This window comes from Saccoglossus kowalevskii, chromosome 21 (assembly GCF_978046115.1).
Source record: "Saccoglossus kowalevskii chromosome 21, keSacKowa6.1, whole genome shotgun sequence".
NCBI classification, from domain to species: Eukaryota; Metazoa; Hemichordata; class Enteropneusta; family Harrimaniidae; genus Saccoglossus; species Saccoglossus kowalevskii.
The window spans coordinates 6,742,832-6,769,724 of NC_140661.1; the positions used below are offsets into that span (position 1 = coordinate 6,742,832).

The window sequence follows — 26,893 nt, forward strand, 5'->3', positions numbered from 1 at the left end:
ACTATTATATGGAATACTGTGTTTACTACTAGTATATGGAATACTGTGTTTACTACTAGTATATGGAATACTGTGTTTACTACTAGTATATGGAATACTGTGTTTACTACTAGTATATGGAATACTGTGTTTACTACTAGTATATGGAATACTGTGTTTATTACTAGTATATGGAATACTGTGTTTACTAATAGTATATGGAATACTGTGTTTACTATTAGTATACGGAATACTGTGTTTACTATTAGTATACGGAATACTGTGTTTACTATTATTATACGGAATACTGTGTTTACTATTATTATACGGAATACTGTGTTTACTACTAGTATATGGAATACTGTGTTTACTACTAGTATATGGAATACTGCCTTTACTACTAGTATATGGAATACCGTGTTTACTACTAGTATACGGAATACTGTGTTTACTACTAGTATATGGAATACAGTGTTTACTACTAGTATATGGAATACCGTGTTTACTACTAGTATATGGAATACTGTGTTTACTACTAGTATATGGAATACTGTGTTTACTACTAGTATATGGAATACCGTGTTTACTACTAGTATACGGAATACTGTGTTTACTACTAGTATAAGGAATACTGTGTTTACTACTAGTATAAGGAATACTGTGTTTACTACTAGTATATGGAATACTGTGTTTACTACTAGTATATGGAATACTGTGTTTATTACTAGTATATGGAATACTGTGTTTACTACTATTATATGGAATACTGTGTTTACTACTAGTATATGGAATACTGTGTTTACTACTAGTATATGGAATACTGTGTTTACTACTAGTATATGGAATACTGTGTTTACTACTAGTATATGGAATACTGTGTTTACTACTAGTATATGGAATACTGTGTTTATTACTAGTATATGGAATACTGTGTTTACTAATAGTATATGGAATACTGTGTTTACTACTAGTATATGGAATACTGTGTTTACTACTAGTATATGGAATACTGTGTTTACTACTAGTATATGGAATACTGTGTTTATTACTAGTATATGGAATACTGTGTTTACTAATAGTATATGGAATACTGTGTTTACTATTAGTATACGGAATACTGTGTTTATTACTAGTATATGGAATACTGTGTTTACTAATAGTATATGGAATACTGTGTTTACTATTATTATACGGAATACTGTGTTTACTACTAGTATATGGAATACTGTGTTTACTACTAGTATATGGAATACTGCCTTTACTACTAGTATATGGAATACCGTGTTTACTACTAGTATACGGAATACTGTGTTTACTACTAGTATATGGAATACAGTGTTTACTACTAGTATATGGAATACCGTGTTTACTACTAGTATATGGAATACTGTGTTTACTACTAGTATATGGAATACTGTGTTTACTACTAGTATATGGAATACCGTGTTTACTACTAGTATACGGAATACTGTGTTTACTACTAGTATAAGGAATACTGTGTTTACTACTAGTATAAGGAATACTGTGTTTACTACTAGTATATGGAATACTGTGTTTACTACTAGTATATGGAATACTGTGTTTATTACTAGTATATGGAATACTGTGTTTACTACTATTATATGGAATACTGTGTTTACTACTAGTATATGGAATACTGTGTTTACTACTAGTATATGGAATACTGTGTTTACTACTAGTATATGGAATACTGTGTTTACTACTAGTATATGGAATACTGTGTTTACTACTAGTATATGGAATACTGTGTTTATTACTAGTATATGGAATACTGTGTTTACTAATAGTATATGGAATACTGTGTTTACTATTAGTATACGGAATACTGTGTTTACTATTAGTATACGGAATACTGTGTTTACTATTATTATACGGAATACTGTGTTTACTATTATTATACGGAATACTGTGTTTACTACTAGTATACGGAATACTGTGTTTACTACTAGTATACGGAATACTGTGTTTACTACTAGTATATGGAATACTGTGTTTACTACTAGTATATGGAATACTGTGTTTACTACTAGTATATGGAATACTGTGTTTACTACTAGTATATGGAATACCGTGTTTACTACTAGTATATGGAATACTGTGTTTACTACTAGTATATGGAATACTGTGTTTACTACTAGTATATGGAATACTGTGTTTACTACAAGTATATGGAATACCGTGTTTACTACTAGTATATGGAATACCGTGTTTACTACTAGTATATGGAATACAGTGTTTAATACTAGTATATGGAATACTGTGTTTATTACTAGTATATGAAATACTGTGTTTACTACTAGTATATGGAATACTGTGTTTACTACTAGTATATGGAATACTGTGTTTACTACTAGTATATGGAATACTGTGTTTACTACTAGTATATGGAATACTGTGTTTACTACTAGTATATGGAATACCGTGTTTACTATTAGTATATGGAATACCGTGTTTACTACTAGTATATGGAATACCGTGTTTACTACTAGTATACGGAATACTGTGTTTACTAGTATATGGAATACTGTGTTTACTACTAGTATATGGAATACTGTGTTTACTACTAGTATATGGAATACTGTGTTTACTACTAGTATAAGGAATACTGTGTTTACTACTAGTATATGGAATACCGTGTTTACTACTAGTATATGGAATACTGTGTTTACTACTAGTATATGGAATACTGTGTTTACTACTAGTATATTAGAAACACAAATTTAATTTACAATAATTTACATGAAACAAAAATTGTATTTATTGCAGGGATTTTTTAACAAAGGGAACAGGGCGCAGCACCCTCATGCCATGGCCATGCGCCCCCTTACCCTGTCTGATAGTAATTTTGGCCCCAAAGAAGCCATAGAATGGTCTATTTTAACTTAGAATTAACAAGACATTGAAAATGACACAGTCCCCGTTAAGTTCTCTTTGTGCTCATCATATTAAAGCGGAGGGGTTGTCGCGAGCGTGTCCTTGAAACTTGAGTTCCAAGTGGCGTATACAACAGATTGTTTATTTACATCAAAACACGTGTTTCGTGTCATAGTAATATGGCCAAAATAAAAACAGCCATTATGCAGCCATCTTTGATCTGATTATGAAACACACTGATATGTATGATGTATGTGCCAAATACGAATGAAAATGGTACATAAATTGTGGAAATATAGTAGTAAGGCCAAAAAGTCAGATGGCTGTCAATCGGCCATCCTTGACCAGATTTTGAAACAAATTGTCATGAACATGTATCCTGACATGTATAAATTATGTACCAAGTTTGAATTTTTAATCGTATCGCTAAAAAACTGCATGTGCATATGTCTCACATAAAGTACTAGGCACATTCGAAGAATGAACGGAATCGGTCCAAAGGATTCTGAAATATGACTCTGGACGGATGGACGCATGCACAGAAAGATGCACGGAAAGACGCACAGATGGATGCACGGACGGTCGGAAAAACATGAATCCTAGCATGTATATTCTATGTACCAAATTTGAATGAAAACTAACAAAGCATGTCCAAAATAAGACATTTTTAAAAAACAAGACGGCTGCCAGTCGGCCATTTTGAATCGAATCGCTAAACCACTGCATGTGCATATGTCCCACATGAGGTACTAGGCACATGCGAAGAATGAACTGAATCGGTACAAAGGATTCTGAAATATGACTCCAGACGGACGCAGGCACGGACGGAGACCAAATTATAAGTCCCCGTTATCAGACATCGTCCGAATGGGAACAAATAAAATTATGCATACTAATAAGGTCACATGACCATATGTAGTCATCTAATAATTAGACATATCTCTTATTTGTTGCCTCTATAATAGCTCTAGTTGCATGTCGCTATCTGCAGCAGTAAGATAATAAAATTATGCATACTAATGAGGTCACATGACCATATATAGTCATCTAATAATTAGACTCATCTCTTATTTGTTGCCTCTATAATAGCTCTGGTTGCATGTCACTATCTGCAGCAGTAAGATAATAAAATTATGCATACTAATAAGGTCACATGACCATATGTAGTCATCTAATAATTAGACTCATCTCTTATTTGTTGCCTCTATAATAGCTCTGGTTGCATGTCACTATCTGCAGCAGTGAATAATACATTACAGGTACGCATATTAATGAGGTTACATGAACCCATTTATACAAATTAGGTCATTAGTATGCAAACTAGCAGTCTGTCGGCTGATATAGCTCCGTTGTTTGTGAAGCATGCTCTGAAAGCAATGACTAAGAAGCAATTTAAACTTAATGCTAGCTGCTTTAATATCGCAAGACACTGACTTTCTTGACTATGTTGCAGAGAATATTTCACTAAAAGTAGAGAATTGAAGATATCTTTATGTAATGGACAAATCTAATAGAGGTCTACCAAAGCTGCATGTGTACAAGTATCAAAGAATTTGGACTACTGGTTTTGAAGGACAAGTCAAAAATATGTTTTTTGATGAAAAATGACGAAAATATTTGCTAAAAATAGAGAATTGAAGATGTTGACAGGAAGTGAACAAATCTGATATAGTTCCACCCATGATACATGTACATATACACCAAGAATCATGGCATTCAGGTTAAAAATTTTGAAGAAGTCGGAAATATCATTTTTGAGCCAAAAATGACAAACCTATTTGCTGAAAATAGAGAATTCAAGATATGGTTACAAAATGAACTAATCTGACAGAGGTCCACCTGATATACCTACATATACATAATCAAAGAAATTGAAAAAGCGGTTTTCAAAGAGAAGTCGAAAATATAATTTTTTTACCAAAAATGACTAAAATATTCATCAAAATTACAGAGTTGAAAATATTGTCACAAAAGCAACAAATCTGACAGAGGTCCACCTGATATACCTACATATACAATATCAAAGCAATTGGACAAGCAGTTTTCAAGAAGTCGAAAATATAATTTTTTACCAAAAATGACAAAAATATTCATCAAAATTAGAGAAATGAACAAATCTGAGAGAGGTTCACCCAAGGTACCTACATACCGAGTATCAAAGCATTTGGGCTAGCAGTTTTCAAGAAGAAGTATAGCATTTTTGACCAAAAATGACAAAACTATTTGCTATAAATAAGACAATTGAACATGTCCACACGAAATGAACAAATCTGAGAGAGAACCACTAAAGGTACCTTCCTAGAAAGTTTCACAGCTATGCAGCTGGTGGTTTTTAAGAAGAAGTCAAAAATGTAAAGTTGGCGATGGCGACGGCGACGGCGGCGGACAATGAACGCTGACCGCCAATCAGTAATACTATCAGCTTTGTCGACAGCGGAGCTAAGAATCTGATGAGTGTTGAGATACTGGTTGAAAAGCTTACAATTGGTTATATGCAATTAAATTATTAAGATGCACAGATTTCAACAAAAAAGTAATCAGTTGCATTAAAAGCTGTTGAATTGAGAAAAAAGTGAAAATGCTTAAAATTAGCTAATTAATATGCAAATTAGGTCATTAATATGCAAGAATTTTAACCTTGAAGTAAACAGATCTGTGAGTTATCCAAAAGCACCTACAATGTATCTACCATGTTTCATTGAAATTTGATGAGTTGTACTTCAAGATACATGTGAAAAAACCTATAAATTGCAAATTAGGTAATTAGTAAGTATAAAATTTAACCTCAAACTGAACATGTATATGGCTTATCCCAGAGCACCAAGAGCACCAAGTTTCATTGAAATTGGTTCTTGAGATGTCAGTGGAACAGATAGACAAAGTAGAATATACACAGACTTACATCAAAGATACCGGAGCAGTTGATTCCCATACAGTTATCATTCTTAACACATGTAAAATTAGAATCTGGTAACTGGGAAAGCAGGTAGTCCATATGCATGCATTGTGCTGGTTTTAAACGTGGATCTACAAGAATAAAATTATAATAAACATGTCACTGAAAATACACAGTCCTCGTTAAATTTTTGAAAGTTCTCTTTGAGCTCGTCATATTAAATGGAAGGGCTGTCGCCAGCATGTAATTTTTTATAACGAAAAGTGTATTCTAAAAGAAGTAAAAACAAAAACAAATGCATTCTTGGTAGCAAATGATCTCGGTAACGGTCATGCTGCGTTTCACACAAGTGAATAACTTACTAGTACTTGTTTTCGAAGTGTTACAATTGCTGATTATTACTCAGTAGTGATTACAATAACTTACAAAAAATAAATTTGTTGAATTGTTGTGAAAATTCAACTTAGTTTCACCGCAAGCAAATGATTTCGATCACATATAAACGCTTGATCCGATACGATATCTGCCATGTTTGTTAAAACATCTTTAGTGACTTGAAACTGTTTTTTGACCTGATAGGTCAAGTCGCTAATTAACCAATCAAAATGCTGGAAGGGGCCAATGTGAATAAATTACCATAGCTCATTTAAATATGTTAATGTAGTTCAGCAACCTCATAGTAAACGAAACACGGAAGAGATTTACTGTTGTTGTAGTGCGATCATTTGGCTTTGATTTTGATGGGAAAACGGCATGATTTTTTTTAAATCAAGAAATTAGTTGTTTTCGAAAGATAAGCTGAGCATTGAAGAATAATTTAACACTTTTGACGATAATAACAGCTCCTTGTCAAAACGCAGTTTACCCATTCACGCTGCCACAATAAACTTGTACTCTGGAATAAGCGTCAATGACTAAGGAAAACCTAAATTAGACTAAATCTAAGCATCAGATGTCATTGAAATGTTCGAAAAATTATGCCTTAATTTAAAATTAAATGGTATATCTTTTTCTGAAATATGTAGTGGCTGTTTGGTTTGTGAAAGTTTGGGGTGCGTCTTATATTGCAGGCTTTTTCCCCGAGATCAGAACTTATTTCAACATGAAACAATGTCTCAAGTTAGGGGTGCGGCTTCTATTAAAGCTGCGGCCTCAAATATGATTTTTACGGTACTGTTATGCTATACAAAATCCTTAATATTTCTTACCAAGGTTTGGCCTTGCTGTACATGGTGGCGTTGGTATCAATTGATCTTCAATAAGTGGCTGGTCATATACAATTATATTCTCACTTAAACCCGCTTGTAATTTGATCTATGGAAACAAAGACAATTGATTTTAATAAAGATAACACACCACCAGTTGAAAGCCTCCACACAAATAAAAAATGAATGGGGAGAAAAACCAGTGTCAGCTGTCAATCTGTGAACCTACTGTTTTTTATCACATTTCCATTGATTCAGTTTTCCTCTATTTGGGGAAACAATGTATTAACATCATTCATGATTGTATAAGTCAGAGGTTGCACCTAATTGGGTGTAATTGCAAAGTTCAAATATGGCAACTCTTTGTGTCAAATTTTCTATGATTATGAGAAATAATTTGAAATTTAAATATGCCTCAGCAGATTTCTAAGAGATGCTATGTTTCTTTCTCTATTGCAAGCGAGATCAAAGTGTGTCAGCATGTAAGTTAGTATTTGAGTATGTAGGCATGTAAATATGTAAGTTAGTATTTAAGTATATAGGCATGTAAGTATGTAAGTTAGTACATGTATTTAAGTATGTAGGCATGTAAGTATGTAAGTTAGTATTTAAGTATGTTGGCATGCAAGTATGTAAGTTAGTATTTAAGTATGTAGGCATGCAAGTATGTAAGTATGTAGGCATGTAAGTATGTAAGTTAGTATTTAAGTATGTTGGCATGCAAGTATGTAAGTTAGTATTTAAGTATGTAGGCATGTAAGTATGTAAGTTAGTATTTAAGTATGTAGGTATGCAAGTATGCAAGTATGCAAGTTAGTATTTAAGTATGTAGGCATGTAAGTATGTAAGTTAGTATTAAGTATGTAGGCATGTAAGTCTATGTAAGCATGTAAGTATACAAGTATGTAAGAAGCAATTCTTACTCCAATAAGTAATCCTCCATCTACTTTCTGGAAATCAGTGACTATATAAACATTCATACCCATCAGAATATTGGATAAACCAGGAATATTGTCAATACCTAACAACAAAAAATAATTATATGGAATTAATCTACCAAATAATCAAATTGTGTGACTATCATAGCAATTATACACGTTATCTTAGACATGCACTTGTTGCCCCACATAACCCAGGGTATGGTCTTCTATCATGACTTGACCTCCCATTCGAGTCATAACACCACTGCCCCAGGGTAATGTCTTTTCCCATGAATTAATTGACCTCCCCTGTGGAGACAGCAGTCAGTCAGACAGACAGACAGACACACAGACAGACAGACACACAGACAGACACACAGACAGACACACATCCAGGGGGTATAGTCCACTCCAACCAACTTCACACTCACCCTCTTTGTCTGATCTTTTGAGTCAGTGACATACTTGTCTTGAGATGAAGACAATGCCCATAGTAGGCATAGTAGTAGTAGAGCATAGTAGGCCTTGACTCAACCTTGGTCATTGTATAAATCTCAGATAAAGTGCACCCCATGTACACAGTGCTTGGTATAATTCATTACTACTGTAGAATACTTTATTTTAGCAAGAATTAATTTTCATTGAAAAAGCTTTTTGGGTGTTTTGTTTGGAATTTATTTTCACTGATTTTTAATGAGTTGAATGTAAAGTATAGGAAAAAAAGTTTATTGACTGGATTTTATTTTCACTGAAGCATCCCTTCAGTGAAAAACGCGAAAATAAAGTATTCTACAGGATATTAAAGGGGAACCGATACTATAAATAAGGGTCAAGATGGCCACCGTATTAGTATGCTAATCCGAACCAAGCAGCTAACATCGTGGCGGGAGCTCCGTGAAATATGCCATTTACGATGTTTGGAGATCAAGCTGTGATTCCAAATACATTTCTACAGGGACATGAATATGTACGCTAGCGATTACACTCATCTGGTTGGGCTTTCAATGTATAAATGTTGTTATTTTCGGTCGAAACCTGCCGCGACCAGTGAAAATCACGAGTTTAAAATGGTGGCTAATGTATGCAAAATTCCTGTCAATCACAGTTTGAGTAGACGAAAATGTAAATCCTCTAGATGTTTATTCAATCTACAAAGAATGTTGGTTTACAAACAGCATTATCGTTACGTAGTTTGTCTATGTGTAACCACCTCCATGGTCTAACCATCGGTAACACTGGGACATGACGATGTAAGACAGTAAACAATTTCAATAACATTAGGTTACGGGCTGTCGGATATCCATTGAAATAAATTGAATGTAGAAGTAGAAATCATTCGCGTGGTTTTAACTTCGCGGTGAGTCCAAAAGCGCAAAAATTTCCTGTTGGAATGTAAAACACAATACCCAAGTCAAAATCAAAGAAAGCTTAGAAAGAACTCCCGTGTGCTGAGAGTATTGAAGACACATTAAAAATTAATTCAAAATTACCTGTACATGAGATATTGATAGAAAAGCTGAAAACTAATTATGTACATCAGGTAACTAATATGAACAGAACAGAACAAAAAAATTATGAATTATTATGCTAATTAGAGAATTAATATGAACAAATTTTAACCCAAAATTTATCAGGCCTGTCTATTGTTCTAGAGCATTTATGTACCAAATTTTATTCAAATGTGATGATCAGTAATTGAGATATCAGTGTTAATTAATTATGTTAATTAAGTGATTAATAAGCATAAATATTTACCAAAAACTAATTGGGTTTCTGCATAGTTCTCTTTAAAAGTTTCATTAAAATCCAATTTGTGGTTCTTTATATACCAGTGGAACATTATGCAAATTAACTATTTAATATCCAATTAAAACTAATTAGGTCTCTGCATAATCCTAGAAGATCTATGTAGCAAGTCTCATTGAAATATGATGATTACTACTTGATATATCAAAAGCTGAAAATTAATTAATTATGCAAATTAGGTAATTAATATGTACTCATATTACCCTAAAAACTATCAGGTTTGTGCAGTGTCCTATGACATCTATGTACCAAGTGTCATTGAAATGTGATGATTACTACTTGAAATATCAAAAGCTGAAAATTAATTAATTATGCAAATTAGCTAATTAATATATACTGATATTAGCCTAAAACTATCAGGTCTGTGCAGTGTCATATGATGTCTATGTACCAAATTTCATTGAAATGTGATGATTACTACTTGAAATATCAGAAGCTGAAAATTAATTAATTATGCTAATTAGATAATTAATATGTACTCATATTACCTTAAAAACTATCTGGTCTGTGCAGTGTCCTATGATGTCTATGTACCAAATTTCATTGAAATGTGATGATTACTACTTGAAATATCAAAAGCTGAAAATTAATTAATTATGCAAATTAGCTAATTAATATATACTGATATTAGCCTAAAACTATCAGGTCTGTGCAGTGTCCTATGACATCTATGTACCAAATTTCATTGAAATGTGATGATTACTACTTGAAATATCAGAAGCTGAAAATTAATTAATTATGCTAATTAGGTAATTAATTAATATGTACTCATATTACCCTAAAAACTATCAGGTCTGTGCAGTGTCCTATGACATCTATGTACCAAGTTTCATTGAAATGTGACAATTACTACTTGAAATATCAAAAGCTGAAAATTAATTAATTATGCTAATTAGGTAATTAATATCTACTGATATTACCCTAAAAACTTTCAGGTTTGTGGAGTGTCCTATGACATCTATGTACCAAGTTTTATTGAAATGTGATGATTAGTACTTGAGATATCAGTGGAAAAGCCGAAAATTGATTAATCATTATGCAAATTAGGTAATTAATATTGCACAGATTTTTACCCAAAACTAATCAAATCTGCGCATTAGTTTGGAGCATCTGTGTGCCAAGTTTCATCAAAATCCAATGAGTGGTTCTTTAGATATCAGTGGAACAGTCATGAAACAGCTAAAAATCAGCTAATTATCATGCAAATTAGGTAATTAATATGCATGGATTTTTACCAAAACCTAATCAAATCTGCGCATTGGCCCAGAGCATCTATGCACCAAGTTTCATCAAAAACTGATGTATGGTTCTTGAGATATCACACACACGCACGCACGCACGCACGCACACACGCACACACGCACACACGCACACTAACTGCAAAGACTCCCTTTTTGTGCTTCGCACACAGGAGTCAACAACACTCACTCCTGACCCACAATCTTACGAATTTTACCGTAGTCATTGACGCCTATTCAAGAGTACGATGTTTATTGTGGTTAGCATGAATGGGTAAAGCTTCGCTTTGACAATGAGCTGTTATCACCGTAAAAATGTCAAATTAGTCTTCAAATGGTCAGTTTATCATCGAAAACAACTAATGTTTTGATTTCAAAAAAAAGTGCCGCCTTCCCGTCAAAACCAGAGGTAAAAGATCGAGCTGGAACATTGGCAAAACTTTTTGTATAACTTTCTAGACAGTCTGGAAAAAGGAAGGGGTACAGTGAATAAGTGTCAGACTGCAATGAGCTACAAATGGTAGTTGTGTAATACTGGTAGGCGTGCAGGAAATAACCGTTCTGTTAGAGGTTCCAAGTATCGGATATCAACAAGACATTGGCCTGACTGCAATCTGATTAAAATCTGATGTAGTGTACGGGCTTTAATTATTTTGGCTATAAACTTATTTTAATTTTATTTTTTATTACTTTTGTTATTAATGCCCTTTTATTTTATTATTTTACTTTGATTTTGATTTTGTGATTTTTTTTTAATTCCGCCCTACCTACATCTGATCCGACGCCTATGTAACGAGATTTCAATGAGACCCACTATCGACGATTTTAGTCAACGAATCACAGACCTCCTTCTATAGCGCACATGATGACGTCACCGGGCGGAGTCGGGTGGCAAACACACTCAAATAAAATGGCGGATTATACTGACGTTAGCGACCGAGAATAACACGGCTTTTCGGTAAGTTTATCATTGTCAAATGCAACGAAAGTCATTTTTATGTTAAAATTGTGGCTCGAATGGTTCGACTTTAGATCGTTATTTTGCATAGTTATTCTGGGAGTGACGATTTTGTTTCCACCGTTTCGACCGAACACCAGTGTCTTTTTCCAGTCGCCTGCCCTGGAGACGGGTGATGTTTTGTTGACGATCGGGCCAACATCGTCTACGGCATTGAAGCAGAGCTGTAAATATTCATCAAATTGTATCAACATTTTGTACATTATGCAAGAACTCTTTATTAAAGTAATTGAGCTGATTTGGACTGGAATAAAATATTTTTTATTGGAACACAATGCAATTGATCAGGAAATATTTTTTGCTCCAATTTTCTGCGTCGATGCCGTGGGCCGGTGACCGTTATACAATTTAAAATCAGTTTGCATTGTTTACTATAGCTGTTTACAGTGTTCTAATCATTACGATTTACTTATTTGTTTGCTTCCATTCTAGATAATTATGCTCAGTGATGTAAAATTGAAGCGATGACTGAATGAACGAACCTTGGCTGGCGAAGATGTATCTGGAAGTGTACACATTTGTTGGAAGTGAAAAAAATATTCAATGTAATGACAAAAATTGTAAAATGCTGTGGAATTTCTTTTGCAAATAAAAATATACTAGCAATTTTCTATTAATGGTTTATTCAAGTGGGCAAAATATAATGTACAAAAAGATTGCCCGTAGAGTGTCGCTACACTGAAAAGTAAGCAACCGACAGCCTGTATAAAAGGAGGGCTGTGATTGGCTGTTACTTACGCGAGATTTGAACGGGACTTACATAGGCGTCGGATCAGATGTAGGTAGGGCGGAATTAAAAAAAAATCACAAAATCAAAATCAAAGTAAAATAATAAAATAAAAGGGCATTAATAACAAAAGTAATAAAAAATAAAATTAAAATAAGTTTATAGCTAAAATAATTAAAGCCCGTACACTACATCAGATTTTAATCAGATTGGCCTGACTGCTTCGTATAGTGTTATCTTTTGTTATATTTTTCACAGAGTACAAGAAGTAAATACGCCATGCTTGAAATGCATGAACAACTAGGTCTTGGCATAGGAAAATAAACCAGTTTTTGTTTCTGTATTTGACTGCAGGACGAAACGGCGCCCAGACAACACGTCACAGGCAGTTCCAATTCATATCTTTTACAATAGATCGTTTTCGTCTATGCGTTGCATATATGTCCAGAAAATTTAACCGAGTGTATATGTGTATTTATATTCTATTTTTGGATTCTTATTTATAATAAATACAACGCTGCAGATTGGTCGTTAAAATTGAGTTTACGGTAAAATTGTTTTGACAGAACGCTCTTCTCCCCCTCACCGCTCATTTGATTTTGACTGTAAAGTCAACCCGACTTTCACCCACCAGATCACAAGAACTCAAATCTCACACGATATACAAGCCGGTACCCACTTGTGTACATTTTGATTTTCCACACTAGTGTCGTAAACAGGTTACAAGATAAGCCTGTGATGTCGCGGCAATTTTTCTTTACTTAATGATTATACAATGTACAGTAAATTTTTTCATTGTCGTCTCTACCAATTAGTCAATAATATATGGAAATACACGTTCTGTTTACCGATTTGTGACGAAAATATATAAACCAAAGTCCTTGACTTCGTGTTTTCACGCTTGTTATATTAGCAGTCTGGAGGAGTAGTATGTATACAGAATGTGCATAGGAAGTTTCGTTCTCAGGTTTACTGTATAAGAGATCAGTACCGTCAATAGACCGACGCAACGGAAACAGACAAATAATCTTTAGCAACAATCTGGTCGTGTGTATCCGGTGGACTGCTGCCTTTTCTTGTTGGCCATCATCAACTTGAATTAGTTCCGCGTCATATTTTTCAGACGATGTATAAATTACCGAGTGCACGATGTTTCAAATTATGGCACATGAAGACTGCTCTGTATTTGTTTGAAATTCAATTGCTATGTTATATCACAGTCCCTCTATCTATCCCTATAGAGGGACTGTGGTTATACCGTACTCGACCGCGTTAGCGCCCAGGGGCCTCAACTCAGAAAATCATGATTTTTTAGGGGTGGGCGCTTACCCGAGCACCCCCCTCGAAAAACAGTGCAAATGAAATTTGATTCATCAAGTGACAGATTACGTCTTTGAGGGAAATCAAATTACGAAATTAGTTGAGTCGTCATTGATTTTCACAATGAAGAAACAGAAATGATCACAAAAAATATGCACATTTTATTACAATATTAATTACGTACCGCCAGAATTTACGAAATTAAAAACATTTGGGTCTGTTGGAACACAGTCGAAGTCAAAATTGTCATATTATCTCCACTGACGAAGGTGTTGCATCGTACGCAAACTCTCAATGAAAATCACTTTCCGCCATGATGCATTTGCAGATTTCACCTGCAGCGGCGTCCTTTGACCTAATGGGTCAAGTTGGTTATTAACCAATCACAATGCTGTGTTGTACTGACACAATTCTTTGGAAATTCCCGAAGACTTTCCGGTAACGCAATGCGGAAGTGAATTATCGATGTCGAAGTACGATCTGTTGGAATTGATTTCAGCGAATAAACGACATTGTTTTTCCAAAAAACTAGTAACTAGCCATTTTTGAGAGTTAAACTGTATATGGCATGAAATATTTACCGCATTTTACTTGTATTAACAGGTCATTGTCGAAGCGTAGTTTACGCACGGTTACCATGTTATACGCATTCACAACATGTTCACAACGGTCGATATCCACGCTGTATCATATAAAAAACGATTACCAAGATTCGTTACGCAAGACCAAGTTTTAAATTAGTTGCATTTTGAAGGGGTGGGCGCTTTGCCGAATGTGACCCCAAATATAAAAATTGCGCAAAAGTGGGGGGTGGGCGCTTGCCCGGGCATGAGCGCTAACGTGGTCGAGTACGGTATTTAAACAAGCAAATTGTAATCCGTTCTTAGGATGTTTATATCAGTTGTTGTTTTGTGGGATTAGCGGTACAGGGGGAAAGATAAGCATTCATTTACTCAGTGGACAGAGGCGGAGTTAATTACCCATGAATCCAAGGGATTGAGCGGTTCCCCTTTAAGAATTTATAATGATAAGAGCAAGCAATTTGATAATCAACGTCTTCTGCGCAGTGGCATTGCAGAATGCCATAGGATTTGGAATGTAAGTCATGTATGGCAATATAAGAATGCAAAAAAACACACGCACAAAAGTGTAACTCCTGTAGAAACAACAGCCTTAGATAAACACTAGCCATTTTGATTGGACAATTTTATAACTACCTTTAGTGTTCGTTACATAGCATTATAGCATCAAGGGGCCCCTTCAGCTTAATTACTAGTATCATAACAAGATAGCAATCAAGGTGATTAATATATTCTATTGTTATGCAAATTATGTCATGGTGCTATGCTATATTCCTGTGGAGAACACTGACCATGGAACTATAAACCCCAGGAAGAACAACGAAACTAAGAGGATTAAAAAAACCTTTGTCTTAGTTTATCTTACAGTGCTTTTGCTTTTGCAGTTCCATGCACTGACTAAGAACTTCATTGTAAACCACACCAGACCCTATCTTTATAAATCCTTGCAAGAAAAGAAAGAAAGATGTCATTATAACCTGTCAGTTCAAACTTATCATCATGTGATACTGTTCTTTGAAAGTCCATTAATCCATCTGAGCTTCTTACATTCAAGTCCATACTTGGTGGGTCTCGGCATTGATGCAATGCAATAGTGAAATACAAATCTGCACCCTAAAAATAAAAAAATAATGAAACTATCTCGCAAATTACTGTAAAATATTTTAGCTAGAATAGACCATTTTTCATGCGCTGTGAGATCCTGCATTATGCATGAAATCAAATGTAATAAGAGGACAAACTAATGGATTCGACAAACACATAACTATATTTTGCTTAATAATATATATATATTTGATAGGGTATCTCAATGCCATATTCTTCTCCGATATGAATTTTGGCACTGAACTACAAAAAAGAAAAATTCAACTTCAAAATCAAGTAATTTGATATAAATTTCAAATGATGGCTAAAAATAACTACATTCTAAATCAATGACATCACATTTAGGAACACAAAGACTCATGGGTAATGGGCATTACCAAATAGATTTGAAGGGAGTGCAAACATCTTCCAGGGTAAATGCTTTATTATTATTTTATAAATTTCCATAAAAGCTGTTTGTGCCTTCATGAAATGTTCAACAGAGTGCTTGTATACATAACTTGTCTACGATAAACTGGTCATCCAAATAGAAACAGAAAAAAATAATACTGTGAATGTAATGTAATTTATGTCAATTTAGTCAACAACACTTACAACAAAGTTTACTGAAAGTATGGACTTGCATGCAGAGGATCTACTTGTACACAGGTAAACAAGTAGATGTCCCTCATGAACAAGATCAATTCCTATGTGTACAAGTAGTTTTTAGCTACAGGAACCAGAAGAGACTAGCTTGTACAAACAGGAACCAGAAGAGACTAGCTTATATCCACAGGAACCAGGGGAAACAAGCTTGTACAAACAGGAACCAGGAGAAACTAGCTTGTACAAACAGGAACCAGAAGAGACTAGCTTGTACAAACAGGAACCAGAAGAGACTAGCTTGTATCCACAGGAACCAGGGGAAACAAGCTTCTACCAACAGGACCAGGGAAAACTAGCTTGTATCCACAGGGACCAGGGGCAACAAGCTTGTACCAACAGGAACCAGGTGAAACTAGCTTGTATCCATAGGAATCAGGAGAAACTAGCTTGTATCCATAGGAACAAGGGGGAAATTATGTTGTATCCATAGGAACTAGAGGAAATTATGTTGTATTCATAGGAACTAGGGGAAATTATGTTGTATCCATAGAAACCAGGAGGAATTATATTGTATCCATAGGAACCAGGGAAAATTAGGTTGTACCCACAGGAACCAGGAGAAACTAGCTTGTACCAACAGGAACCAGGGGAAACTAACTTGTATTCATAGGAACCCAGGCAAATTATGTTGTATCCATAGGAACCAGGGGAAACTAGCTTGTACTAACAGGAACAAGGAGAAACAAGCTTGTATCCACATGAACCAGGAGAAACTAGCTTGTACCAACAGGAATCAGGGGAAACTAGCTTAAATCCACAGGGACCAGGGGTAACTAGCTTGTATCATCAGGGACCAGGGGTAACTAGCTTGTATCATCAGGGACCAGGAGAAACTAGCTTTTGCCCACAGGGACCAGGGGAAACTAGCTTGTAACAACAGGAACCAGGAGAAACTAGCTTGTATCCACATGAACCAGGAGAAACTAGCTTGTACCAACAGGAATCAGGGAAAACTAGCTTAAATCCACAGGGACCAGGGGTAACTAGCTTGTATCATCAGGGACCAGGGGTAACTAGCTTGTATCATCAGGGACCAGAAGAAACTAGCTTTTGCCCACAGGGACCAGGGGAAACTAGCTTGTAACAACAGGAACCAGGAGAAACTAGCTTGTACTAACAGGAACCAGGAGAAACTAGCTTAAATCCACAGGGACCAGGGGTAACTAGCTTGCATCATCAAGGAACAGGGGTAACTAGCTTGTATCATCAGGGACCAGGAGAAACTAGCTTTTGCCCACAGGGACCAGGGGAAACTAGCTTGTAACAACAGGGACCAGGAGAAACTAGCTTTTGCCCACAGGGACCAGGGGAAACTAGCTTGTAACAACAAGGACCAGGGAAAACTAGCTTGTATCCATAGAAACCAGTGGTAACTAGCTTGTACCAACAGGAACCAGGGGAAACTAGCTTGTATCAACAGGGACCAGGGGAAACTAGCTCGTATCAACAGGGACCAGGAGAAACTAGCTTGTATCCATAGAAACCAGGGGTAACTAGCTTGTATCAACAGGGACCAGGGGAAACTAGCTTGTATCAACAGGGACCAGGGGAAACTAGCTCGTATCAACAGGGACCAGGAGAAACTAGCTTGTATCCATAGAAACCAGGGGTAACTAGCTTGTATCAACAGGGACCAGGAGAAACTAGCTTGTATCAACAAGGACCAGGGAAAACTAGCTTGTACCTACAGGAACCAGGGGTAACTAGCTTGTACCTACAGGAACCAGGGGTAACTAGCTTGTACCAACAGGAACCAGGAGAAACTAGCTTGTATCAACAGGGACCAGGGGAAACTAGCTCGTATCAACAGGGACCAGGGAAAACTAGCTTGTATCCATAGAAACCAGGGGTAACTAGCTTGTATCAACAGGGACCAGGAGAAACTAGCTTGTATCAACAGGGACCAGGGAAAACTAGCTTGTACCTACAGGAACCAGGGGTAACTAGCTTGTACCAACAGGAACCAGGAGAAACTAGCTTGTATCAACAGGGACCAGGGGAAACTAGCTCGTATCAACAGGGACCAGGGAAAACTAGCTTGTATCCATAGAAACCAGGGGTAACTAGCTTGTATCAACAGGGACCAGGAGAAACTAGCTTGTATCAACAGGGACCAGGGAAAACTAGCTTGTACCTACAGGAACCAGGGGTAACTAGCTTGTACCAACAGGAACCAGGAGAAACTAGCTTGTACCAACAGGAACCAGGAGAAACTAGCTTGTATCAACAGGGACCAGGAGAAACTAGCTTGTATCAACAGGGACCAGGGAAAACTAGCTTGTACCAACAGGAACCAGGGGTAACTAGCTTGTACCAACAGGAACCAGGAGAAACTAGCTTGTATCAACAGGGACCAGGGGAAACTAGCTCGTATCAACAGGGACCAGGGAAAACTAGATTGTACCAACAGGAACCAGGAGAAACTAGCTTGTATCCATAGAAACCAGGGGAAACTAGCTTGTACCAACAGTAACCAGGGGTAACTAGCTTGTACCAACAGGAACCAGGGGAAACTAGCTTGTATCAACAGGGACCAGGGGTAACTAGCTTGTACCTACAGAAATATGTTTACAACTAAGGAGAATTATGCTGCAAAAACTTACACTAAATGCCAAGTCACATGACAGCCCAGTACATTCCTGTGTTTTATTACATGCCATGCGACCATTCCCAATAATATCTGACGGTAACTGAGATATCATCTCATCCAATGACTGACATTCTGGCTGGTAGGATCCAATGGCAACTGTGAAAATAAAATTAAAGAAAGCTTATAAACAATTTCACTGAAGTGTATTAAATGTAAGTGATATGTGTTGCTGAGCACTGCACACATATTGAACATTGTACTGTAAAATGACTAATTTTCACTGATTTACCATTTCAGGCATATTTAGTGTGTTTTAAATTCACGGTTTTATCATTTTAGATAATGTGTTCTATGCTAAATTTTACATATTCACTGGGTTTTAATTTAGCTCATTTTCCAGTCAGCGAAATAAGCAAAATTAAAACCCAGTGAATAATTAATCCTTTTACAGTATTATACTCTATTGCATGGACTACTTTATTGCACATGTCAGAATACATACTTTTGTAATGGTGTTATATGTCACCTGATCACCCAAGTGTATTGATCTGTAAAAAGTAGTGTCGTTGGTGCAACTGAAAATGGCAGAATAAACAAGAAGTTAAACTTGAAAGCTCTTTGGTTTCTCTGAAGTTTCTTGTGTTCTTTAGTCAACATATCACACACACATAAACCAAACAGCTTTAATTTTGCAAAGAAAATCAGGGAATCTTGCAACAGCGCAATTTTCTCTGCTGTCTGAGTCCAAGGACACGTCAAGTTATTTACTACCTTATACTAAAATATATTTGGATATTTAGAGTACTAACGAATTCCGACTTTTGGTCCGGTTAGACTTAAAATACACCACGAATATTCATTTTTGAAATAATATTTTTGGTATGTGTTGGTTCTTAGATATCTAAGCTTCGTCGTCCTGTACTTTGTTTAGTAATCCGAACTTCCCAGTTTGCGTAAACAGGGAGAGTTTTGCGATTTTGACATCAAAAATGCCTTTGCTTCATTATTTAAATGAGGGACGGCTGCTTAGGTATGTGCTCTGTAACTTACAGCACATGAACCTAAAAACGTTATGAACACAATCAGCCAAGCCAAAAAATCACAGAGGAATTAAAAGTCGTTGCTGATGAAAAGTTACCTCCACTTTGAGGTAAATTTTCTCGGTAATGAAAGTAGACATAAGAAAAACAGTATATTTTTGCCTACACCCAAGTATAATGAGTACCCGGTACGTCCGTGCTTTTTAATCGTAGAAATGTAGGGTGAGAACATTTGGCGCGAATGTATCTATGCTGTTGCCATAGAAACAGTGGGCCAGAATTTGTGTTCAGATTTTACAACCTAACTAAAGTGAAGGTGTGATTTGCCTGCCAAGTTTGAACTAAATCGGCTCAGCCAAAAAAATCACAGAAGAGTTAAAAAGCCATTCATGGTGAACAGTTACCCCAACTTTGGCGTCAAATTTCTCGGTAATGAAATTCACAGGAAGTTCACAGCCATGTTTTTATTCCCATACTAATTATTTGAAGGCACTGAATCGTACTATGGCAGATCTCAGCTCTCGTTCGGCTCCCGACCGTATGAACGCATTGGAGATAATCTCCTGTTAATCGGTGGGAGGTGCAGTAGTTCGGCTCCGATAGAATGCTGCCATGTGAACATAGCAATAGATGTTTTATAAAACATATCAAAAAAAATGAAGTTCTCAACAGTAGTGAAATAAGCAATAGCTAACCAAATCCATCAAAAATTCTTTTGTGTACCAAAAAGCAAGACAGATCAAGAGTAAGGAATTGTAGTATGCATTGCTAAACGCATGAAATTACAAAGTTAGAGCTATATATAGCAGTATCAGCCAGTAACTGAAACAGGACGCATCCACGATCGTCTGACCTTTGTTTGTTACAAAATGATTTAATGTTTAGTGTATGCAAATGAAAAGCTTTTACTAGGGTCCGAGAAATCGTGAAAACAAGCTGGGTGCGTTAGGTCAGAGTTCTGTAAGTTTTGGCACAGTTTCAGATTAGGTAATACAACATCAGCAGCTCATGCTGGGATCAGTGATCACTAAACAAAAATACAAAGATCAATTCACTATACATTTGTATCAGAGACAATATGAAGAATATTTTATTACCCTTCAATGTTTAAGTATTTAAATCCAGTTTTTGTTGACACTGTCCCAGACATGTCCTTCTGTTCACAATCTATTGGAGTGTAACAAAAGCACCATAACCACACCGTATTTAAGCTAGAGATATACATGTATACAAAACATTCCACTGTAATATAGTTTATTTTAGCTGGAATTCATTTTCTCCAAATAGACTTTTTCGGTGCTTTGTATGGAATTCATTTTCAATAATTTTTAATGAGTTGAATGTAAAATTTATATAAAAAAATGTATATTCGTTGGATTTTATTTTCACTGAATAATTCTTTCAGCGAAAATAGCGAGAATTAATTCCCAAGCAAAAATAAAGTATTTTACAGTATTATAGCTTTGCTGTTGCTAGAGGCACTATTTCAAGTGTAGTTGAACTTTTTTTTGAAATCAGTTTTGAGGGAGGGAAACAGGTAGAAGCCTAATCATAAATGCAAATACCCAGAATTTATTTATTTTGCAAAAATTACCTTCTTGGACAAAATCAGGCTGTAGACAGTGTTAAAAAGTTAGTGGTCACCAGCCTACTTTTTTTAGAAAATTATAGTTGCATTATAGTGGATAGTCTTGTTGAAATTTGGGTTCTAAAAAAAGTGACAATTTTCCTTTAACATTGTGTTCTATATGAAATTGTTCTAAAAATAACCATGTTTGACAAGTTTCTCGGAATATGTCACTGTAACACACAAAAGAATGCTATTTTATGTTGTCATATTGGACAATATTATTACTACTGGTAGGACAACTAGTACATGTTTACTTTTACTAGATATACCAGCAGAATTTTTAGACAATGGAATTTATTATTAACTAGAGTACAATTAAATGCAGCATGAATTATATCACTATAGTGTGAGTCCTACAATGTGTTAAAGCAGGGGGTGAAGACGCAACCTTTTAAATTTCTGGTATAGTTTCCTCAAAACACAGGTTAAAGCGAACCTAAATGCGGCCTTAATTTATAGTTGTGTATATTCTAAACTGTATTTTAAATAATATTGCAGTGGTTTGATTTTGTTTTAATTATAACTGTAGCTTGGATAGGCATTTGAAGTGCTTGCAATTAAACACCATGGAGGCCATTCATGGAGGGGAATAAACAACGAACGAACACATTTAACATCCGGGTACTTTTCAAAGCTATGACGTTTTTGTATCTGATCGCATTCGTATACGCCATTGTACATAGCCGTTCATGCTGCCAAGCATTGTGTACTACTAGTATAAACTCTACTTTTATATGCACAATGTGCTTTTTAAAACTTGGGTTAGAGCCTTATGCGTTTGAACCACAGTATTCTGAGAGTGGAAGCCCAATTGCGTTAAAGAACCGTACCTCCCCGATCGTAAGCCCCTCCCGAGTATGAAGCCCATTCCTATATTTTTACTAGGTATTTATCGAGTTGAGAGCATTCACGATTATAAGCCCAGAGTGTTTTTACTGGGCGTCGACGATATTCTTTAAAATATGCGTGTAAAAGGCGTGTTTCATTTCATAATAATCGTGATTGGCATGGTAGTTTGGTTCGTGTTTTTTTTTTATGAGAAAACTCGCATTAATTTCAGAGTACATGGCGAACGTACACAACTTGGTTCGCATCCTTTCTATTCTGTCATTTACTCAGGATGAACCCCGATGTTGCAATACTGGAGTAATCCATATTTCTTTGAGTAGTGTCTTGATCAGAAAGAAAATATAAACTTAAAGGGGCACCTTCCAGTTAAGCCTAATCTCACAACAAATTTACTTTCTGGATTAAAATAACAATGGATAACAAAAGATAGATTAACACTGTAAACAACATAAACAATAGTGTCCCATGATTCTTTGGTGCAATCCCTAGGATTGAGCGGTTCCCCTTTAACAGCAGATTATAGGAATACGAGTTGCTGGGATTTTTTATTTATCAATAAACATGTTGTGATTACATGTAGTCGCACCACAGAAGGATGTGAAGATGGATGAGAAGGTCATGGACGTTGTTCGACTTCTCTTGCACTGCTTCTTCATTATCCATATTTACTTCAAAACTAATTGAAAAGCAGTAATAGATATGAATGATAGATTATATAATATTTTCAGTTAGTTCTAATGTATATATTAAAATAATTGAGGAACTAAGGAAATGTTTCTCATGTTTTTAAATCACTGTTTTCAAAAAATAAAATAAAATAGCATCTGTTGGCTGCTGATAAAACAAATTCTTGTTGTCACATACATGTGTATACTGTAAAACATGTCTTTTTCGTGAGCATGTTTTTTTTTGCGAATTTAGCGAGAACTGATTCCCTAATTCAAGATGTTGCTAATGAATTTATTATCAATTCAAAATAGCCTCCAAACAAAGAAATCGACAATGACAAGAGAGATTCGCTAAATCAACATTTCGCATGCCGCTTTTTCAACATGTTTTACAGTACCTGAATCAACATTTCATGCATATCATTTGACAGTTTCTCTCAAAAAAACAGTCTGTTGACTGATATTGAAACAATTAATTATAAACAGATTTTGACACAAACTATTGTCTTAAATTCCTATATGCTTTCAACCTTCATATCTGTGTTATTAGAAAAATATTTCAAAATAGTTGAATATATTGTATAAATCTTAAACAAATCATCCTCAAGCATAAATATTCTTGCATATATTAGACTTGTAGACTCTTTGAGTTACAATGATTCAGTTTATTATTGGTGGGCATATCCATCATTTAACTTGTAGGGGTCTCTTCAGTCTCTTCCCAGCACTGTAAATTCATTACTGGTATTTACCAGTAGTTTATTGGCTGAATAAATACAAATGCTTGATTTTTTTCCTCACAACTTTAGATGATTACACCAGCACTGATTAAAATTGAAACTAGTCATTAAACAATGTAGTAGGAATGATGGACAAGCTCACAGTTTCACTTGTAATAAATAAAAAAAAATAAAGAAGTGTATGGTAACCTAAAAATTACCCATTAAAAAACCAGAAATATTATTTTTTAGCCGAAACTTAAAATTTAAATAAGACAACATTTGTCAATTAATTATGCAAAACTATTTGTATAATGAATGTTTAATAGAGCAAGAGACAGGGTAAAAATGAGAAAACTTCATATATGCAATGTACACTGTATGTTATAGCTTTACTCATCATTGGTCCACATTTACTTTGTGTGATTTTTTAGGGAGCAAATAATTTCAAAAAAGGATGAGACCCAGGTTCATGACATATTTTTGGACATTTTTTTTTTTGGCATATTTTCAAATGTTGCAAGGTTGTCTTCACACTAGTAAAACAAAATAGTTAATTTTGTACTTAGAAAAGTGCGCCCACGAATCTGGGTCTCATCCTTAAATGTCGGTGAAAATTCACATACATGTATACATATATCCCAGTTTTCTGAAAATATATTGCATAGTTAGATGCTTACTACCAAGTGGAAAATGCTATGATCGAAATAAACTACTGTAAAATGACTAATTTTCACTGGGTTTAAATTTCACTGATTTACCATTTCAGGCATATTCAGTGAGTTTTAAATTCACGGTTTTATCATTTAGATAATGTGTTCTATGCTAAATTTTACATATTCACTGGGTTTCAATTTAGCGCATTTTTCAGTCAGCGAAATATGCAAAATTAAAACCCAGTGAATAATTAACCTCTTTTCAGTATTACTAGTTTTCCTATTGTTATTTTACTGGTTTTTGTTTATATGTCAATAAAGTAGTGATATACAAGGCGATACAAACTTGTACAAACACATTTAATGTGCCTTGTATAGAACCAGATACTGTCTGTCATGTATGTAGTCAAGTCTTGGACTAACATGTAATAGGTGTAATTTGAAATCTCTAACAATTCATACATATTCATAAATATTCTGCTCAATGGAAAATGATATTTGTATTTTATTGACATCGTTGGTGAGAAGATCGAGGGTTGTGCTTTCTTAAACAACTGAGCAATAGGTGTGTGCAACTTATATGGTCAAATCTTCACGTAAAAGACATAAAACTAGACATATGTTTACTTTTTATGACAAAAATGCATGTTATTCGTGTTAAGTATGTTCAAAACATGTACACATTGTCCACTTCAAAAGCACTTGTATTACATTTAACTAAGACCGCTTTGATAAACACAGCTCATGGTATTTTTCTTAGTTGACATCACCCGATGACTACTGCCAAAGTTGCAAGCAGTGATACTGTAAAATACTTAATTTTTGCGTGTATTTTATTTTTGCTATTTCCGTGGAAGAAAAATACAGTGAAAATAAAATACAATGAATAAACCTTTTTTCCTATGTTTTACATTAAACTCATCAAACATCTATGAAAAAATCAGTCAAAATAAACTCCATACAAAACATCCAAAAAGTTTTTTCAGCGAAAATAATTACAACTAAAAATTTCACAGTACTACTAGTTAATATATATATATTCCATGTCAAAATGATTTCGTGGCAGATCTAAACTTTTCAACACCAGACTTTCTTGCCTAAATGTTTCTATATTATTCTTCAATAGTCCAGGAAATGAACCCCAATTTTGGAGCTAACAGGCAAAATTTGAGTAAATTTTTCATTTTTACTCAATAAAATTGGGTATTTTTTGTTAAAGGAATGTGCAGACTATAAACAGGACTGAACAAATCTGAGATAGGTTCACCAAAGGTATCAAAGCAAGCAGACTTGCCATTTTCAAAAAAAAGTTGAAGTTGACACCACAGCAGAGCTAAAGATATATGTAAGTATAGGAAATTTTCTTCACTTTGAATAGCATGACAAATAATTCAATGTTAAGCTGCTGTATTCAGTGTCAAAACATGCATCCACCACTGTAAGGATCTGCCATATTTGAACTGTAAAAGGGAGTTAACACTACACACATACATATATGATTGCACCAATAATTTGACAATAAAGTTGACAGTAAAATCTCAGGTGGTATTCAGCCTTTTGTTCTGTATACCTAGGAAAGAAAGATTTGCATATTATTTTTAGAAGAGCTGAGTCTATACAAAATGGCCTTTGAAAAATACAGAACAATCATAAAGTCTGGGTTATTTTTCTGAACGTGATCAGTGTACAGTCAGACCTGTGTTACAGACCACTTCTATATAAAGACTACCGGCCTAGAGTGACCACTTTTAGGCAGTCCCAAGGCGTACATGAAAACCTATAATGATCACCAGTAGTATGTGACTACCATTTTAATGATATTTTTGCAGACATGCTGCTTTTTGCAGAGCAAAACAATATTATTATTATTATAATTAGCATTCTTTAATTTTTAATAATTACTCCAATTCAAACTTATTTGGTTTTGATCGAATCAAATAAATGTTTTTTTTTTTATCGAACGATATCTTATTTTTTGAACAAATATTATGTAAAATGTATGAAGTTTGCGATCCATACAAAAAATCAACATATACTATACTAATCTCCATATAAAGACCACCCGTCTAACTTAATGAAGCCCCTTGGATTGTTGCTATACGTGGGTTTGACTTTACATCAAGGTGTACATACCCATAATTCCTGGCATCATATTGTTGATATATGGCATCATTTCATCAAACATGTGAAAAAATAGTATGTTTTGAATTGTTGGCTCAACATAATAATAATAATAATAACAATAACAATAATAATGAATTTATTATATGCTTAGAAATAGTTTCCATTGGTTGACAGTAATAAATGTTAGTAATAAAGTACATGTACATATAAAACTAAAGTAAAAGTAAAATGTCAGTTATTGTTATTTCTGATTTCTGATTGTTATTCACCAACTTGTCTTATT

General features: G+C 34.8%; 1 protein-coding gene and 1 long non-coding RNA gene across 3 annotated transcripts in view; one reads left to right on the forward strand and one right to left on the reverse strand.

The window, feature by feature from the left end:
* LOC100378049 (uncharacterized) overlaps positions 1 to 26,893 on the reverse strand; it is a 63,133-nt gene that overhangs the window by 32,836 nt on the left and 3,404 nt on the right. For both annotated transcript variants that reach the window (XM_085495213.1, XM_085495212.1), the window contains exons 2-6: positions 18,938 to 19,080; positions 15,563 to 15,698; positions 7,899 to 7,996; positions 6,979 to 7,084; positions 5,777 to 5,901 (exon numbers count right to left, since the gene is read on the reverse strand). In XM_085495213.1, coding sequence (XP_085351339.1) covers positions 5,777 to 5,901; positions 6,979 to 7,084; positions 7,899 to 7,996; positions 15,563 to 15,698; positions 18,938 to 19,080 — 608 coding nt within the window. The remainder of the gene's footprint in view (positions 1 to 5,776; positions 5,902 to 6,978; positions 7,085 to 7,898; positions 7,997 to 15,562; positions 15,699 to 18,937; positions 19,081 to 26,893) is intronic.
* On the forward strand, positions 11,650 to 12,521 carry LOC146729599 (uncharacterized). Its single transcript, XR_014928028.1, has 2 exons — positions 11,650 to 11,897; positions 12,390 to 12,521. It is a non-coding gene; the product is annotated as an uncharacterized LOC146729599 (long non-coding RNA).